Source organism: Carcharhinus amblyrhynchos, chromosome 8 (assembly GCF_965287045.1).
Source record: "Carcharhinus amblyrhynchos chromosome 8, sCarAmb.v2.hapA, whole genome shotgun sequence".
Classification (NCBI taxonomy): domain Eukaryota; kingdom Metazoa; phylum Chordata; class Chondrichthyes; order Carcharhiniformes; family Carcharhinidae; genus Carcharhinus; species Carcharhinus amblyrhynchos.
Window position 1 is genome coordinate 99,670,299 of NC_137331.1, and position 20,157 is coordinate 99,690,455.

The 20,157-nt window shown below is 44.4% G+C and overlaps 1 protein-coding gene across 1 annotated transcript; it reads left to right on the plus strand.

The window, feature by feature from the left end:
• The first annotated feature begins 3,062 nt into the window (after window positions 1–3,062).
• On the plus strand, window positions 3,063–17,833 carry LOC145347077 (forkhead box protein H1-like). Its single transcript, XM_080194985.1, has 5 exons — window positions 3,063–3,178; window positions 7,410–7,894; window positions 8,045–8,149; window positions 16,241–16,625; window positions 16,806–17,833. Exons 1-5 carry the CDS (start codon window positions 3,103–3,105, stop codon window positions 17,468–17,470), a joined length of 1,716 nt encoding a protein of 571 aa, XP_080051111.1. The 5' UTR covers window positions 3,063–3,102; the 3' UTR covers window positions 17,471–17,833.
• The last annotated feature ends 2,324 nt before the right edge of the window (window positions 17,834–20,157 follow it).

Genomic DNA, 20,157 nt, shown 5'->3' on the forward strand with positions numbered 1-20,157 from the left:
TGGGAATCGGATCCCCGGGTCCCTGGCACTGTGAGGCAGCAGTGCTAACCACTGTGCTGCAGCAGTGCTAACCACTGTGCCATTGTGCCACTGTACAAGCATCCTTTTACTAATGTGATAAACCTCTCTGACACCAAAAATGAATAAGTTATAGTGTGGACTCACTCTCACTGCTCTGCAGACTGTAACAATGGAATTGAACTGACTGGATTGCTCCACAGAGAACCAGAATTGACTGGGTGAGCAGAAAGGCAGCTTTCTGTACTGTAAATGACTTTAATTCTATGACAAACCTGTGCTTGGATGTATTTATCAAGCAAACATCTTTTAATTTTAAACATCATTAAGGAGGAAATTGCAAGGCATCTTGAAGGGAATTGCTTGATAGAGCAGACGCAGCACGGTTTCATTAAAGGGAAGTCGTGTCTGACAAATTTACTGGAGTTCTATGAGGATGTGTCTAGGGCGGTGGATAGAGGAGAGCCGGTGGATGTGGTCTTTCTAGATTTTCAGAAGGCGTTTGACAAAGTGCCTCACAAGAGGTTATTGCAGAAGGTCGAGGGACATGGAGTTGGGGGTAGGGTGTTAGCGTGGATAGAGGATTGGTTGTCAAATAGGAGGCAGAGAGTGGGGGTCAACGGGTGCTATTCGGATTGGCGGATGGTGACTAGTGGAGTGCCCCAGGGGTCGGTGCTGGGGCCTCAGCTTTTTACCATTTATATAGATGATCTGGAGGAGGGAACCGAGTGTAGAGTGTCAAAATTTGCTGATGACACCAAGATTGGGGGAACGGCAAATTGTGCGGAGGGTGTGGAGAGTCTGCAGAAGGATCTAGATAGGCTGGGCGAATGGGCCAGGAAATGGCAAATGGAATTTAATGTTGGCAAGTGTGAGGTGGTCCACTTTGGTAGGAAAAATGGTAGGAAGGACTATTACTTACGAGGCGAAAAACTGCAGCAGGCGACGGTGCAGAGGGACCTCGGGGTCCTTGTGCATGAGTCGCAAAAACCCAGCTTGCAGGTGCAGCAGGTGGTCAGGAAGGCGAATGGGATGCTGGCCTTCATAGCGAGGGGGATTGAATATAAAAGTAGGGAGGTCTTGCTGCAGCTGTATAGGGCATTGGTGAGGCCGCAACTGGAGTACTGTGTGCATTTTTGGGCGCCGCACCTGCGCAAAGATATTTTGGCCTTGGAGGGAGTGCAGAGGAGGTTTACTAGGCTGATACCGGAGTTGAGGGGGTTGAGCTATGAGGAGAGGCTGAATAAACTGGGCTTGTACTCGTTAGAGTTTAGAAGAATGAGAGGAGATCTCATTGAGACGTATAAGATGATGAATGGGATGGATAGGATAGAGGTGGAAAGACTCTTCCCGCTCAAAAAAGACAATAGGACTAGGGGGCACAGCCTCAAGATAAAAGGGGGGCGGTTTAGAACGGAGTTGAGGAGGAACTTCTTCACTCAAAGGGTGGTGAATCTCTGGAATTCTCTGCCCGTTGAAGTGGTGGAGGCTGCCTCGCTAAATATTTTTAAGACGCGGGTTGATGGGTTTTTGATAGGAGAGGGGATTAAGGGTTATGGGGGGAGGGCGGGAATGTGGAACTGAGCAGCGACAGATCAGCCATGATCTTATTGAATGGCGGGGCAGGCTCGAAGGGCTGGATGGCCTACTCCTGCTCCTATTTCTTATGTTCTTATGTTCTTATGTTTCAGAATATTTTAACAGTTTCAGCATTTGAAAGCTTATTTTTTGCACATTTGTGCATTCCCTTTTGCCTTTGTCTCTTTATCCAATCCTACTTTCTCTTTCTTTATTTCTCCATTGCACTGATTTAATGCTGAATTTGTCCCTAATGATTTATCCTTCTTCTCAGTCTTTGTTGTTTTTCTTATCCTAATATCCTGCTGATTGAGGAGATACCCTGTTGGGAGCTGTTACCCTTTCTGTGTTGCTGACAGCTCCCAATTTCAGCAGGTTACTGATCAACAGTTTTCTGAGCCAGATGCATTTGCAAGGGAACAAATATCTAACAGCAACAAGCACCGTGAGATACATTCCCCGTTCCAGCAAATTCCAGACCCAAATAGAATGGATCTCACACCCTCTTGTGGTCACTTGCTGTAATTGTAACAGATTAATGGCTTCTAGGCCTTTTGGCTCAGATCAAGCGTAGTTGCACTTGATCTCAGCCAATGAGGTTTACACTGAGGCTTTATCTGAAGCAATTCTTTAAAGTCATCTCGATCTTTTGGCTAAGTTGAAGCTCAGATCAAGCCCAGGAGGGGGTATAATGCCTCATCCTATCAGCCAGGATATTGTTGATCAAACTCAAATCAGGGAGTATGGGCCCTGTCTTGTCAGCTTGGAGCTGTAATGTCTCTCTTGTAGAGACACTGATTAAGCTAAATTGGACTTTTGATTGGAAATGAATAAAATAAAACAGATTAATGGAAATAAAGGGATTAGAGCAAAGAATGCAAATAAAGTGGGATTAGTGGGATCAAAAACCCAGCATAGGCACGGAGGGTTAAATGATTTCCTTCTGTGTAGTAAAATGTAGGAAAAATTTTCACCTTCTAGGAAGGGCAGGGTGGGTGGAGAAATATCGCAGGTGGGGAGAGGGGATGGTGCAGTGTTCAAAATTTAAAACTCTGGAACCCAACCCTGGCACAGTGACACAGTGATTAGCACTGCTGCCTCACAGCGCCAGGGACCCAGATTTAATTCCAGCCTTGGGTGACTGTTCGAGTGGAGTTTGCACATACTCCCCGTGTCTGCATGGGTTTGCTCCGAGCGCTCAGTTTCCTCCCACAGTCTAACAATGTGCAGGTTAGATGGATTGGCCGTGCTAAGTTGCTCATTAGTGTCCCAAGATACGTAGGTTAGAAGGATTAGCCATGGTAAATATGTGGTAAAAGGCAGGGGAGAGGGCCTGGGTAAGTTTCTCTGTCAGAGAGTTGGCGCAGACTTGATGGGCCAAATGGTCTCCTTCTGCACTGTAGGAATTCTATGATTCTATAAGACAAGATTGAGTTCACACGTTTCCTTTCTTCCCCCTTAGGCAGTCACTCTGGATTGAAGTTGACTTGTTTCCGCTCCAGATCAATGAGGTTCAGGATGGATGATGCAGAATCTGGAAAAGCTCTGCCATTTGTGGGACAAGTGGTGTTTGAAGGGTTGGGTAGGTGGATCCTATGGAGGTTTGTGTGATCCCTCCCATGTCTCAATTTTGTCTCTGCGTACTGTACAGGGCCCTGGTGAGGCCACAGCTGGAGTACTGTGTGCAGTTTTGGGCGCCACACCTGCACAAAGATATTTTGGCCTTGGAGGGAGTGCAGAGGAGGTTTACTAGGCTGATACCAGAGTTGAAGGGGTTGAACTATGAGGAGAGGCTGAAAAAACTAGGCTTGTACTCATTAGAGTTTAGAAGAATGAGGGGAGATCTCATTGAGACGTATAAGATGATGAATGGGATGGATAGGATAGAGGTGGAGAGGCTCTTCCCGCTCAGAAAGGACGGTAAGACTAGGGGGCACAGCCTCAAGATAAAGGGGGAGCGGTTTAGAACGGAGTTGAGGAGGAACTTCTTCACTCAAAGGGTGGTGAAACTCTGGAATTCTCTGCCCGTTGAAGTGGTGGAGGCTGCCTCGCTAAATATATTTAAGACGCAGGTTGATACGTTTTTGATAAGAGAAGGGATTAAGGGTTATGGGGAGAGGGCGGGAAAGTGGAACTGAGCCACGACAGATCAGCTATGATCTTATTGAATGGCGGGGCAGGCTCGAAGGGCTAGATGGTCTACTCCTGCTCCTATTTCTTATGTTCTTATGTTCTGACGAAATGGCTTTCTATGTGTTTGGTGCCTTTCTGGATGAACCTTCCCATTTTTGGTCAGTTGCAAATCACAGAGTCTGTGGGTACTTTTGACCTCTTCAAGGATGCGTCCCTGAAGATGCTTGCTACAACACTGTATAATATGCTAACACTGAGACCCAGACGAGGCAAAGTTGTTGTGGAAAGTGCTGGAAGACCAGACTCACCCTTGTGCTTCAGAAAGAGGCGGTGTGATGGGATGATGAGCAGTGAGTATTACTATTGGGGGTGGGATGGAAAATAGAATGCAGACTTTGTGTGTGTATGTGCCCTATCCCCGTGACCCCACATATTTATCCTGCTAATCCAAGCATCCCGGAACACTAAAGGGCAATTTAACATGGGCAATGCAGCTAACCTGCACATCTTGGACTTTGGAAGGAAACCGGAACACCTGGAGGAAACCCACGCAGACATGGGGAGAACGTGCAAACTCCACACAAACAATGACCCAAGCCAGAAATCGAACCCAGGTCCCTGGAGCTGTGACCTGCTGTGCTAACCACTGTGCCAATATGCAGATTAGGTTGGTAGGCCATGTTAAATTTCCCCATACTGTTCAGAGGATTAGCAGGGTAAATACATGGGGTCTGGGTGGAATTGTTGGGGAGATGCTGGCATTGGATGGGGGAAACACAGTAAGAAGTCTCACAACACCAGGTTAAAGTCCAACAGGTTTAGGAAGGAGCAGCGTTCTGAAAGCTAGTTGCGTTTACTACCAAATAAATAAACCTGTTGGACTTTATCCTGGTGTTGTGAGACTTCTTACTGGAATTGTTGATGCAGGCTTGATGGGATGAATGGCCTCTTTCTGCACTTTAGGCATTCTATGATTCTATGATTTATGCACCAGAAGAAAACACTGCCAATACTATAGGAGGTGTCGTTGGGGCAGAGGAAGATTGAGAGAAACAGCATTTTGGGGCCAGTCTACAGAGGTAGTGAGGGGGTAAATCCATGGACGAGTTTAAGCACAAAAGAGAAAACTGATAAAAGGGAAGGAAACAATAGAAAATGAAAGTGGAGAAACAAGAGAGGAGCAGAGGGGAAAGGGAGGGCAATCAGAGGATAAGAACAAGTAACAGCCCCCTATGATCAGGGGTATTAAATACATGAGGGAGTTTACCCCAGGAGGGAAGGCAGAGAATGGAAAAGCCTGGTAGAATGAGGAAGAAAAGGAAATAAAACATTGAGACAAAAATCAGATAACTGTCACAAAGGCTAAAGGAAGGATTAGGAACCCAGCTCAACTGATTGAAGTCACCTCTAATTCATCAAATCAGATTATAGAAGATAAGGGCTTCAAGGTGGGGGAGGGGGAAGAAGATACAGTTACACAAATCTGCTTTTATTTTTTAAATTCTTTTGTAGGTTGTGGGTGTCGCTAGCAAGGCCAGTATTTGTTGTTGATCCCTAATTATTTCTTAGATTGAGTAGTTTGCTGGGATTATTTGGGTCACCTGACTGCACCTTAGGGATGGTACAGTGGTTAGCATTGCTGCCTCACCACGCAAGTGGCCCAGGTTCAATTCCAGCCTTGGGTGACTGTGTGTTGTTTGCATGTTCTCCCTGTACTTGTGAGGGTTTCCTCCGGGTGCTCTGGTTTCCTCCCACAAAGCTTAAACTTTATTTACTAGTATCACAAGTAGACTTACATTAATACTGTGAAAATCCCCTCGTCGCCACACTCCAGCGCCTGTTTGCGTACATTGAGGGAGAATGTAGAATGGTCAATGCACATCTTTCAGGCTGTAGGAGGAAACCGGGGCACTGGAGGAAACCCATGCAAACACAGGGAGAACATGCAGACTCTGCACAGACAGTCACTCATGCCATGAATTGAACCAGAGTCCCTGGTGCTGCGAGGCAGCAGTGCTAACTACTGTGCGACTGTGCTGCTCAAAGATTTGTAGGTTAGGTGGATAGGCCGTGCTAAATTGCACCTTAGTGTCCCAAGGTGTGTAGGTTAAGGGGATTAGCAGGGTAAATGTGTGGGGTTACAAGGATAGGGCTGTGGGTGGGCTTGAATAAGATGCTCTGTTGGAGAGTTGATGCAGGCTCAAAGGACTGAATGGTCTCCTTCTGCACTGTAGTGTTTCTATGATTTTAAAAAGCAGTTGAGAGTCAGCTGCATTGCTGCCACCTATAGTCCAGATTGGGTAATGAGAGCAGATTTCCTTCTCTAAAGGACATTCGTGAGTCAGATTTTTTTTTAAAACAATCAATTACAACCCCATGGTCACTATTACTAGTAAGAAGTCTCACAATACCAGGTTAAAGTCCAACAAGTGATGAAGGAGCTCGAGACTTCGAAAGTTGGTGCTGCCAAATAAATCTGTTGGACTTGTTGTTGTGAGACTTCTTACTGTGCTTACCCCAGTCCAACGCTGGAATCTCCACATCATGACTATTACTGAGACTAGCTTTATACTCCAGATTTATTAATTGATTTAAACTCCACCAGCTACTGTAGCGGGATTTGAACCAATGTCCTCAGGTCATTAACCTGGCTTTTTGGGTCACTACAACAAAAACAGAAAATGCTGGAAAATCACAGCAAGTCTGACAGCATTTGTGGAGAGAGAATAGAGCCAACATTTAGAGTCTGGATAACTCTTTACCAGAGCTGGAGCTATTCTGGATCTGATGAAGGGTCAGCCAGACTCGAAACATTGGCTTTGTTCTCTCTCCACAGATGCTGTCAGACCTGCTGAGATTTTCCAGCATTTTCTGCTTTTGTTTCAGATTCCAGCACTTGCAGTATTTTTCTTTTATCTCTGGATGACTGAAACACTACACTACCTTTTCCCTACTGCTACAGAAGTAAAAATAAAGCAAAGTTTATTCATTAGTCGCAAGCAGGCTTACATTAACACTGCAATGAAGTTACTGTGAAATTCCCCTAACTAGGGCATTTTTCAGATTGTGGAAGGAAACCTGCACAAACAAGGGGAGAACGTGCAAAACTCCACAAACAGCAACCCAAGCCAGGAATCAAACCGGGTCCCTGGCTCTGTGAGGCAGCAGTGCTAACCACTGTGCTGTCCTGAGATGGATCTCCTCGGGAAATGTTATTATAACCAAGTGGAAATGAGCTCTGAAGGAAGAGTCATATACACTCAAAACATTAGCTCTGTCTCTCTCTCTCTGCACAGATGCTACCAGATCTGCTGAATTTTTCCAGCATTTTATTATTTCAGATTTCCACATCTGCAGTATTTTGTTTTTACTTCAGGAAAAGTCCTTCTTAAAGTGTCCCTTTAAAATCAGGAAAACAAGGATTCAGGTGAAAATATTAAAGGGTGCACAGCCATGAATTAAAGGGGAGATTCCAGCACAAATAAAATTCAAAATAGCAAAAGATTGTGGAACTCCATTGTCTTTCCCAAACTTTCTACTCCCCACCCCCTCTGATCCCACCCTTTTATTCGTTGACTAATCCCCCTGTGTCAAGACTGATTACACTTTGGATGATCATGCAAATGTTGATTGTCTCCTAAGAAAACAACTCTGGCAGTAGTCTGTTTGTGTGCCTCCAGTTCTGTACTCATTGATCAGCATGAAAATGAGCTGGGAAGTAGACAGATTTGGGATGATTTCAGCATCGTCTCCAGCATCAGGCAAAAGTGATGTTCAGCTTCCAACACGAGACTGGGATGATGCATTGGCTTCTCCTCTTCCTCCTGCGAAAACTACTACTTTCGACCTCAAACAACTGTGCTCGCTTTACCAAGGAAGCTCTTCATCTCAGGGTCTGAGCTTGGCCAAGGCTCCCAGGATGGAACAATCAGCTCAGATCTCTGGTGCTTCTGCTTGTGATACCAATGATCCCACATATCAGGTCCACGATATAAGGAACCCCATGTCTGCAGGGGGCTGCGCTGAAGAAAATACAAGTGACAAGAATAAACAGCCTCTGAAGAAAAAGAACTATCAAAGATACCCTAAGCCACCCTACACGTACCTTGCTCTCATAACCATTGCCATCCTTAATTCTCCAGAGAAGAAGCTGAAGTTATCTCAGGTTCTCCCTTTTCTAAATTCTGTTTATGAAGTATGTGTGTTGAGGGGGGGTGGGCAGGAAGGGGACACTGGAATTGTTGCTTCTTCAATATTGAGGGAATCTGTCCAGTTTTCAAATGTAACAAGCTGACTGTGTGTTTTGTCTTTACAGATTCTCCATGAAATCAGTGTTATGTTTCCATTTTTCAAAGGACATTACAAAGGCTGGAAAGATTCTGTCAGGCACAACCTGTCTCTAAATGATTGTTTCATAAAAGTAAGTCTGCTCCTAACTGTTGGCTGTGTTTAACAATTGTACTGCAAAACCAGGATCTGAGTAATACTTCTAAGGCCTCAGATTTGCAGCATCTGCAGTATTTTGGTTTTTAAATGTGTGTGTCTGTATGTTTGTGTGTGGGGTGGGGGGGGGGGAGGGGGGCGTGGGGAAAGACTTGAGAAAATCCCGGGTTCACCATTGTTGTGGTTTTGTTTTATTACTACCAGGGGGATATGAAATCTTCATCCTGCATCCCCTGGGACTGTGATTAATCCTCTCACTGGTGCCGATTGAAAGTTCTCCCTTTTCTAAATTTGTTACTGAGCAGTTTCAGCTGAGGGCTGGTGAGAATTTGGGGGGTTGATGAATTGAAGGGATTAATTTTTATAAGCATTGTGGCAGACACTGGCAAAATGATTTTATACCTCTTTCTGGTGTTTCTGCAATCCTTTTCCAATCAAACTATACAACAGACAGGAAAACCCTTCAGACTCAACAACATTGGAGTTGAGTGTAACTTTCTCCTGAGGTTATACAGTATTTCTGGTCACAACTCACCAGGTTATAGTCCAACAGCAGCGCTCTGAAAGCTTGTGATTTCAAATAAACTAACCTGGTGTTGTACGACCTCTTATCGTGTCCACCCCAGACCAACACCGTCATCTCCGCAGTATTTCTGGTGATACGTTCTCTGTTTTGAGTGTTGGGGTGCAGTGAGGAGAACAGGGGTTTGCAATTCCTGTGCTGTCCCATGAAGTTATCTTGCTAATCTCCAAATTTCCCTGGAACCTGTTGAACTTGTTAAGTGGGATATCTGCCAGTGAGGGGGAGGGGTTAGGGAGGAAAAGTGTGCACTTCATACAGTAGTTTGGTTTACATGCTTCTTATATGCTTTTTTTTGTGCCTAGCTAATGAAAACCACTTTGTTTCCTCTGCACCCGAGCTATGTCTGTAACTCTACATGCTACATTCTCTCCTTTCCTTCTCTATGAATGGTGTGGTTTGTCTGTATAGCACGCAAAAAACAATATTTTTTACTGTATGCTAATATATGTGACAATAATGAATCAAATCAAATGTTTTAGTTAAAAATCCTCTCTTTACCTAGGGCTAAGCCAATAGAACGCACCAGATGTATATATGAAATTAAAATATGGGAACAGACAATTCAGTTTAACCAGTCCATGTTGGCTCCATGAGAATATATTTCAAATTGTGCTTACTTAATTTGTTCCCACATCCTTTCAATTCATTATTCATTCCTCCATCTTGCCACTTAACTCTTGAATGGTTAAAAATATCCCTATGTAATCAATAGTACCACACAATGAAATGAACAACCTGCACATCACAATAGGGAAAATAGAGAAGTTGATACTAAGTCACCCAGGTGGGCAACGCAATGGTTAGCACTGCTGCCTCATAGCACCAGGGTCCCAGATTTAATTCCGGGTTTGGATGACTGTCTGCGTGGAGTTTGCACATTCTCTCCTTGTCTGCGTGGCTTTTCCTCCAAATGCTCTGGTTTCCTCCCACAGTTTAAAAGACATGCTGGTTAGGTGCACTCGCTGGAATGTGGCGACTAAGGGAATTTCACAGTAACTTCATTGCAGTGTTAATGAAAGCCTTACTTATGACTAATAAATAAACTTTAACTTAACATGTAATTGCTGGGAGTGTTTGGATACTGCATTGAAGTGTCAGCTTAGATATCGATTGATAATTTTAATACTTCTACTGTTTTCTCAACACTTTCCCCACTGTGATAAAGCTGTGATCGGATAACTCAATAAACAAGGGAATGGAACCTGGTAGTTTATGGGAACAGGATTGCCTATTCAGCCCTTTGAACTTGGCTAATTCCACTTAGCTGCCTTGGTTCCGTGGTCTCATCCTTTTGGCTAAAATCAAGTCCAAGATCAGGTGCAATGTCAACTTGGAACTTTCTTGTGGGGACCATTAATTGGATTCAATTTGAATTTAATTTTTGGAGCAAGCAAGAAGATGGATTCGGGCCCACTTAACTGCATTGTTATAAAACATTGACTTTGTAACTTGTAAATACCCTTACTGAACAAAACCGTTTTAAAATTTTCAATTTAGTAAGTTTTATAAGTTTATTTATTTGTCACAAGTAAGGCTTACATTAACACTACAATGAAATACCGTGAAATTCCCCGAGTTGCCACACTCTGGTGCCTGTTTGGGTCAATGCACCTGACCAACATGTCTTTCAGACTGTAGGGGGAAACCAGAGCACCCAGAGGAAACCCACACAGACACTAGGAGGATGTGCAAACTCCACACACATAGTGACCCAAGCCTGGAATCAAACCTGGGTACCTGGTGTTGTGAGGCCGATAGTAGTCATGATGTGGGTATGCCGGTGTTGGACTGGCGTAAACACAGTAAAAAGTCTGACAACACCAGGTTTTAGTCCAACCTATTTATTTGATAATATACTCACAAGCTTTCGGGGTTAGCCCCTTCGTCAGGTGAACGCCAGAACTCTCCATTCACCTGACGAAGGGGCTAACCCCGAAAGCTTGTGAGTATATTATCAAATAAATAGATTGGACTAAAACCTGGTGTTGTCAGACTTTTTGCTGTGAGGCAACAGTGAATCATAGAAGCCATACAGTGCAATGAGGCCATTTGGCCCATCAAGTCTGCACTGACCACAATCCCACCCAGGTTCTATTCTTGTAACCCTGCATATTTACCCTGCTAATCCAGTGATACTTGGGTCAATTTAGTATGGCCAGTCAACCTAACCCACACATCTTTGGCGTGGGAACAAACTGGAGCACCTGGAGGAAACTCATGCAGACACGGGGAGAATGTGCAAACAGACAGTGACCCGAGGCTGGAATTCAACCTGGGACCCTGGCACTGTGAGACAATAGTGCTAACCACAGTGCTCAGTAGCCCCTGTTAGGATGAATGCCAGATTCCCTTAATGCTTCCTGACATCACCTATGAACAGCCCCATTTTAATTTGACATCCTTTCTTGTCTGGATTCTTCCATCAGGCTCAATCACACTTGCTGTGAGCAGAATTATTTTTCTCTATCTAGCTACGCAGTGTGGGAATTGTAATAACATATTGCAGGGAACCTACCTCTGTCAATCTTTATAAATGTTTCTAATTGCTTTTAATTTGGAGCAAATGTAAATTAGTTGATGTATGCAAGGGTAGAGCTGTTATCAAGCCTTTCAGTCTGATGTGTGAGCTTTGTGTAAAGTACCTGTTAACTGCAAGAACCTAAGGCCTGGACTAGGCTCTGACTTGTTGTGTAGGTGATAATTAATATCATTGTGCTAGGGGAATGGTTTAACTTCAACCATTAGCACATACTGCTGCTGACATGTTTCTTTCAGGGAATTCAGTATAGTTGGGGATAATTTACTTTTATTGAATGATTAGCAAATTGGGCCTGTTCTTGCACTTTACTCAAATTTAATTCCTAAAGAAAATCAGCTTGATGCAAACTAAGCAACTGGCTTATTGTGTGTTTTCCACTCACTGATTTAAATATAGTCATCCGCTAACCTAACATGTTGGCAGGTCCTCCTTACTTCTCATTAAATAAATCTTGCCCCCATGTCATTTCACCCTGCTTGCCCTGCAGTGTTTAAAAATAGTGCAAAGCAGCCCAACACCGGCATCTTCACACCGTGTTTAAAAATAACAGAATTTGAGTAAGCAAGGGTGAAAATTAGATCGAAACTTGGTGATTTTTAGATCCCTGGTGGTTTTTCTCAGCAAAAGGGGTAGGTGGCTACTGTCTTATTACAATGCTATGCAAACAATGAAAATCTCAAAGCTGTGAATCACTGGAATCCAGTGAGTGTAGCTGGAGCATTACAAACTTAAAAGTTTAGCACTGCTGCCTCACAGCTCCAGAGACCCAGATTCAATTCTAGCTATGGGTGACTTTCTTTGTTAAGTTTGCACGTTCTCCCCGTGTCTGCATGGGTTCCCTCTGGGTGCTCTGGTTTCCTCTCACAGTCCAAAGATAGAATTCATAGAATTCCTACAGTGCAGGAGGCCATTCGGCCCATCGAGGCTATACCGACCGCAATCCCACCCAGACCCTATACCTGTAATCCTCATTTACTCTGCTAATCTCTCTGACATAAATGGACAATTTAGCATGGCCAATCAACCTAAACTGCATATCTTTGGACTGTTGGAGAAAACCAGAACACACAGAGAAAACCCACACAGACACAGGGAGAAAGTGCAAACTCCATACAGACAGTGACCCAAGGCTGGAATTAAACCTCGGTCCCTGGCACTGTGAGGCAACAGTGCTAACCAATGTGCCACTGTGCTGCCAGGGACCCAGGTGCAGGTTAGGTGGAATGGCCATGCTAAATTGCCCCTTAGTGTCCCGAAATGTGTAGATTAGATGGATTAGCCACAGTAAATGTGAGGAGTTACTGGGATTGTGTGGGCAGGGGTGGGGGGGGGGGGGGAGGTTTGTGGGGGGAATGGGAGAGAGAGGGCCTGGGTGCACTATTCTGTCAGAGTCAGCACAAACTCGATGGACTGAATGACCTCTTCTGCACTGTAGGGATTCTATGAAAATAGAGGCCAATTGATTACAACCTGGCAACATGGCACTGAAAATGGAGTCCCTTCTGCATTAATTTAAGGAACGTCATCATTCCCAACAAGTTTCTAACCCCACCTGAGGTGGGTATTGCTCAAATAACTGACATCTTGGGAGACAATTTGAGACTCCGGGGAGTATTGAATGGCGGGGCAGGCTCGAAGGGCTAGATGGCCTACTCCTGCTCCTATTTCTTATGTTATGTTATGTTCTTATTGTCAATGTCAAACATTGACTCCTTCCGTGGGAAAACGGGTGCCTCAGAATGAGGGTTGAGGGGTCATCTCCATCGTGTAACTGGAAGAAGGAGACAGCAATCAAATCCATAGATAAACCAATCTGCTACAAGGAAGATGTGGGCAGAATTGAACATGAATGTAAATGCTGATAAACAATAAGAAAGAATATGGTGTATTTCATAAACAGTCATAAATATTTAAAGTGGAGGCTAAAAGATATCACTATATGGTAACAGAGTCCATTTGTTTCAACTCAATGTTGGATTATGCTATCAGATCAGTAGCCTCTGTTCTCATGGCACAGTGATGAGGAAATGAGGATGGAGTCCATAGATGTTTCTGTCCCCACCCCATCCCCACACCCCAGCCCCTTGCTGGGATTTTTTAAAGCTCCCTTACTGGACTTGTACCTGCACCAATGAGGGGAGACATCACACTTTTGATTTTCCCTATATGAGGTGCCTCAAGAAAATAGTAAATCCAAGACGTTTAATCTTAACAACGACTACAAGTCATAGAAAAAATGCAAGTTCAGGACTTGGTTCCGGCATCACTTTCAACAAAGTGACCATTACATGGAACGGTCCAGATATGGTTGCGGAGGCCAACATTCTGAAGTTATTTTGTCATGGGGGAACTGCAGGTTTCTGGGGAAATATGAGTAGTCTCCCTCACCTGTACTTTACAGTTGTGAACTATCCCCCAGCAGAAGTTGGTGCCAATGCAATGGAGGGTTGGAAACCTGTAAGGGTAGGGGATACCCCACGAGTGGCACGGTGGTTAGTACTGCTGCCGTCTTGGGTCACTGTCTCTGTGGAATTTGCATATTGTCCCTGTGTCACCAAGATTGGGGGAAAGGCAAATTGTGCGGAGGGTGTGGAGAGTCTGCAGAAGGATCTAGGTAGGCTGGGCGAATGGGCCAGGAAATGGCAAATGGAATTTAATGTTGGCAAGTGTGAGGTGGTCCACTTTGGTAGGAAGAATGGTAGGAAGGACTATTACTTACGTGGCGAAAAACTGCAGCAGGCGACGGTGCAGAGGGACCTCGGGGTCCTTGTGCATGAGTCGCAAAAACCCAGCTTGCAGGTGCAGCAGGTGGTCAGGAAGGCGAATGGGATGCTGGCCTTCATAGCGAGGGGGATTGAATATAAAAGTAGGGAGGTCTTGCTGCAGCTGTATAGGGCATTGGTGAGGCCGCAGCTGGAGTACTGTGTGCAGTTTTGGGCACCGCACCTGCGCAAGGATATTTTGGCCTTGGAGGGAGTGCAGAGGAGGTTTACTAGGCTGATACCGGAGTTGAGGGGGTTGAGCTATGAGGAGAGGCTGAATAAACTAGGCTTGTACTCATTAGAGTTTAGAAGAACGAGGGGAGATCTCATTGAGACGTATAAGATGATGAATGGGATGGATAGGATAAAGGTGGAGAGACTCTTCCCGCTCAAAAAAGACAGTAGGACTAGGGGGCACAGCCTCAAGATAAAGGGGAGGCGGTTTAGAACGGAGTTGAGGAGGAACTTCTTCACTCAAAGGGTGGTGAATCTCTGGAATTCTCTGCCCGTTGAAGTGGTGGAGGCTGCCTCGCTAAATATTTTTAAGAAGCTGGTTGATGGGTTCTTGATAAGAGAGGGGATTAAGGGTTATGGGGAGAGGGCGGGAAAGTGGAACTGAGCCACGACAGATCAGCCATGATCTTATTGAATGGCGGGGCAGGCTCGAAGGGCTAGATGGCCTACTCCTGCTCCTATTTCTTATGTTCTTATGTTCTTATGTCTGCATGAATTTCCTCCCACTTGGGTTCTACTCCCGACTTGGGTCACTGTCTGTGTGAAATTTGCATATTCTCCCTGTGTCTGCATGAGTTTCCTCCCACAGTCCAAAAGACGTGCTGGTTAGGTGCATTAGTCATGCTGAATTCTGTGTCAGTATACAGTCTATCAAACAAGAGCTGGAGTGCGGCGACTAGGGGATTTTCACAGTAACTCCATTGCAGTGTTAATGTAAGCCTTCTTGTGATACTAATAAATAAACAAACCTTAGTGTTGTTGCTTCAGGAAAGAGAAACATTATTCCTAAAGTTTATTTATTAATTAGTCACAAGTAAGGCTTGCATTAACTCTTCAATGAAGTTACTGTGAAATTCCCCTAGTCGCCACAGTTCGATGCCTGTTTGGGTCAATGCTCCTAACCAGCACATCTTTCAGAATGCGGAAGGAAACCGGAGCACGCGGAGGAAACCCAGGCAGACATGGAGAGAACATGCAGACTCTGCACAGACAGTGACCCAAGCTGGGAATTGAACCTGGATCCGTAGTGCTGTGAGGTAGCAATGCTAACCACTGTGCCACCGTGCCGCCCATAGAAAATGGCCAAAGAGAACAAGTAATAGCTGTATACATACAGTAGCAACTGGACCTCAGAAATCTATAGGAAAGATTATAGGAGTGACCGGATGACAAGTTCCTAGTAAATTTGTCAACTGAATCTATTTCCCTTTTGTTGTACAGCATACAGATTTTCCATCAGGCAAAATAGTGATTTGCTGGAAAAGTTAAGGTTTTATAACAACAAGGCTTTACTGAGCTCAATAACTGCAATATTACATCATCATACATCATTGCGTATACAGCGTAGATCAATTTGTAATTCACTGCCGGATGAGGAGCTGAGCCACCTGGTCAACGTACGTCCCACATTTTATCCCTGAAGTTGTTGAGCCAACTGAGTTATTAGTTGGTAATGGCGACACTAAAGCTGGGCTTCAGTTCAATGGCTGGGGAGGTGGTAGGATTTGCCAGGATTTCTCTTTCCATTTATTGTTCATTGAAGCTTTTTGGCAAGTATGGGTGGCTAAATAATGCATGAAGTTGGGAGAGACTTGGCTTTCTATGGCAACTTGCTTGTGATGCCACCCAGCCTATAGTTTCCTGTGGGTGTTGGTTACAAATGTTCACCTAACAGTGACTACTATGGAAATCTATCTTAGCACAGAGAATGTGGTCAAAGTCATAGAGATTTACAGCATGGAAACAGGCCCTTCAGCCCAACTTGTCCATGCACCCCAGTTTTTATCATGAAGCTAGTCCCCATTGCCTGCATTTGGCCCATATTCAGCTTACCCACGTAATTGTCTAAAAGCTTTTTAAGAGACAAAATTGTGCCCGCCCCTACTGATGCCTCTGTTATGTATAAGAATCCTGAAAATTTTAAGTTACATCCTTTGTTTGTTTGTTCAGGTATTGAATGACCCGAAAAGGCCACAAGGGAAGGGGAACTACTGGACAGTCGATGTTACTTGCATTCCACCCGAAGCATTGAAACGACAAAACACGTCTGTCTCGCGACAAGATAGGAGAAAGTTTGCAGCTAATTCGACTGCCTATATCCAGGGTGGGATTGCCAGCCTCTTATCTTCTGAAGAAAGTAGCAAACCACGGCAGCGAACAGAATCTCCATCTAGGCATACAGTCTCACTCTCGCAGCAGGGTGGCAGCGGGTCAGAAAGTGCCTTTTCTGTTGACACATTGTGGAATAACGTCGAGGCTTCTCCGTCTGAAAGGAAGAAGAGTTACCCAGTGCCTTCTAAACGTGGTCTCCAAAGAAAGTCTTCAAACAGAGGAAGTCTCCGAAGAAAGTCTTCAAATGGAGGGGGTCTCCAAAGAAAGTCTTCAAATGGGGGGGGTCTCCAAAGAAAGTCTTCAAATGGGGGGGGTCTCCAAAGAAAGTCTTCAAATGGAGAGGGTCTCCGAAGAAAGTCTTCAGATGTAGGGGGTCTCCGACGAAAGTCTTCAGATGAAGAAGCTGTGCAGCAAGATTTAAACTTTTGGCATCCCCATCGGGTAGTATGCGAGAGTCCTGAGTGCTCCTCTTCAATTTCACAGAGTGCTCATCACAGGAGCAGGTTACCCTCACCTCTAAGCACTTCAACCTCCAGTCCTTCCTCCATTGAAGATGACACCAACATTTCCCAGAGAGAATCCTTCTTTAGGCACGAATCGAAACGTCTGAGATTATCAATGGAATATGGCCAGCCTGTGCCTCTTTCCATACAGGACGATATTTGCACCAACTATCCAGAGCTTCCACTGAGTTCTTACATGTCCTTGGAGCTACCAACATCTTACACAAAATATCCCCCTCCAAATGTAATTGCACCGCCCAGTATGAGCCTTCCATATTCTGCGTTCTTCCAGTATAACAGCCCTTCAAATTTGTTCTGTCCGTACAGACCAACACAGTTTTTAAACCCGCCCAGATGGTCCTTTCTGCCTGATCCGCGTCCTCTGCCGTCTTTGCGTCCATCATCTGCGCTGGACCTGGATAGAATGTTGCAGGTTGTCCCACCAAATAAAAGTGTCTTTGACACCATATTGCATCAGTACTGCCCAGTTGGTGTGACGGGCACCAGAATGTCCCCCAGTGCAAGCAATGTGGTGAGGGCTCGATACATGCCATTTGATTACTGAGTGCCCAATGTACGTGAAGAGAATGAGTTGTGTCAAAACTTTTTAAAAATTTAAACATTGAACCTCTATAAAATTTATTTACACTCACGGGGCTTTGTGTCCAATGTGATTCTGCCATTCCAAACCTTCTGGGATTGAACGTTAAAGAAATCTTCTTACTCATGCTGTGTTTTGAGACTGGAAATTTTAATTAAGGAATATTTTACCCTCCATCCATTACTTTTTCCCATGTGCAGATTCCCACATGGCATGTATTGGGAATAATGTTTGGGTGGATTCTGCAAACTTATTCAGCGACGTAGATTTACAAATCCATTGTAAGGACCTTGATGTTTACTGGGGCAGCAATGTTGCATAGTGTCTGTGCATCCCTGGATGAGGGAGGAGAACATTCATTGGCCACAATCTCACCAGCAGCCCCACCTACCCCACCCACCCCCACCCCCCACTACTCTTAGCTACATTAGATGACTTAAGGAGGTTGGGCCTGACTGTGATGCCTCCCACAGCTGAATAGCTTTGAGCAGTCACTAGTATTTTCGTTTCAGTAGTAAACATTCAAAGAGGCACTGGATGACGACTGACACACAGCAGTCAGCAAAGGAGGCAAAAGGTGAAAATAATGTATTGGGTATTGATTGGGGGAAAGTGATACTGAAATCAGCCTTAGCAAGCAAAACGAATGTCGGTCGACCAATCTTAAAGTCAGATGGTCAGAAATTACTTGCAAGTGTTAAGTTCCAAGATTCTGACAGCATTGATCATGGGAAGCTTATTAAAAGGCTGTCATCGGTGCAGTGGTTTGCTGAATATACAGCAGTGATGTGAAATACATAATTTCCACTTAGGAAGCACCCATAGGTGACATACTTCAAATGCTACAGACTCCCCCCCCCACCCCCACTCCATCCATTCACCTACAAAAGAAATGATGACCTCAGGTTGAAAAAGTTTTGATTACACTAAACTGGACAAATAAGGATTGTTACATATGTTTCTTTTAAAATCATTTCTCCCTTTTCTCTTCATTGTAACAAGTGACCTTGTATAGGTGAGGATGGGATGAGCATGGTGCCTGGCTAACTTGAACAAGATTAATTATTATTATTAAAATGGTCTTTATGATCAGTAACATCTCACGCAGTCTGGATCCTAATTGAACTGCAGGACTGCTGGAATCCTCAATAGGAGTCCTTCTTTAACCTGCTTGTGTAAATAGGAAAGTTAGTCCATTCAGCGGCACAAGCATTCTCCGCCAAATCAGACCACAGCTTATGTGCGTATCAATTCTGTTTGACTTTTGATCCGAAATCCCTTGTTGGATACTTGTCCAACAAAAATCTAGGTTTGGAAATATGCAATTGGATGTTTTATTAAGGGTGCTACATAAATGCAAGTTGTTTGTTAGTTTGAAAATTTCAGTTGGTCTGACATCCTCAGCCTACTTGAGGAGAGAGTTTCCTATTTCCGTTAGCTATGGAAGAGAAAAAAATGCTTCCTGAATAGCCAAGTTCTAATTTTAGGCTTGTCGCACACTTGTTCTGGGCTCTGCCTCCAGAGGAAATGATTTTTCTGTATCACCACTCAACTGTCTAAACTAAAACAAATACAAACCAGCTTTATGCAGCCATCCACATCATTTAATCATTAAAGGCCTGGTATCCTTCTGGTGAATATGCTCCCAAAGTGAGTGTATCCTTCCTGAGATGGGATTTTTGGCCTCGCTCATCCCACTCGAGGTCAATAGACCTTCCTGTTGTCCATTCCTCGCCCGCTCCAATTCCCATAGCAAGCGGGCAGTAAAATTTCAGCCGTAGTGTCCATAATTGAACGTTGTGATGCGAGGGTTACCAACCCTCGAGGATTATTCCGGAGTGTCCAGGGATTAAAAGAGTTACCATTGGAGCATTGTTACAAGTAACTCCAAGAGAACAACTGGAGAGGCGTTATCATTTGGAAAGTTCTTTCTACAGTGAATTTCTTCTGAAGTGCAATGACTTTTGTTAACAAATGCAGGGGGTGACTCTGCGCCAGCAGTGGGCTGGATTAATCAGCATTTAGTTAGTGGAGTGTGTTCCGGAGGAGAAATCTTCAAACATTGCCACAAGACATTTAACATCCTTTGGGTGGGAGATTAATGCAGCATCTTTCAGTACTCCACTAGGGTGTCTGGCTCCTGAGGTGAGCTCAAGTATTGGTATGAGGATTGGATCCTCAACCTTCTGACTTAATGAAAGGTTACCAACTGAGCCAAAATAATGGCCAAAGGAGACCGGAAGTGGCTAGAGGCCAAGAATGAAGAGGGCAGTGATCTGGCTTAGATAGCTATCCTGTTATTTTTGTTGGGAAATGTACATACTAGATTAAGAAAATTGCTAATAAGCAGTTGTGTGTTCCCAATAATTGGAATAGTATATGCTGATGACCATTAAGTGTGTAGGTTGGATATAATACCCCTTTTTAATCACACTGGGTTCTTTCCTTGGGTGATTTTACAAGATGGCTTCCATTCGAGTGTCAACATTGAATCAATGAAATTGCATTATGTCTACAATTTGATCAAATGTTGACCTGTGTGGACAACCCCTTCATCCTCCTCCCCCTTTCAACCTCGCCTCCCACTCCTTGAAGGAATTGTGCTTTCACGCCTTGCTGTGGTGATGCTAAATTGGTAAATGACAGTACAA

What these genes read in the sequence shown, in the direction of transcription:
- LOC145347077 (XM_080194985.1), top strand. Translation starts at nt 3,103, where the DNA reads ATGAGGTTCAGGATGGATGATGCAGAATCTGGAAAAGCTCTGCCATTT. An exon ending in AGTGGTGTTTGAAGGGTTGG is followed by an intron (nt 3,179 to 7,409) that starts GTAGGTGGATCC and finishes GTGTGCCTCCAG; the next exon opens with TTCTGTACTCATTGATCAGC. An exon ending in TAAATGATTGTTTCATAAAA is followed by an intron (nt 8,150 to 16,240) that starts GTAAGTCTGCTC and finishes TTGTTTGTTCAG; the next exon opens with GTATTGAATGACCCGAAAAG.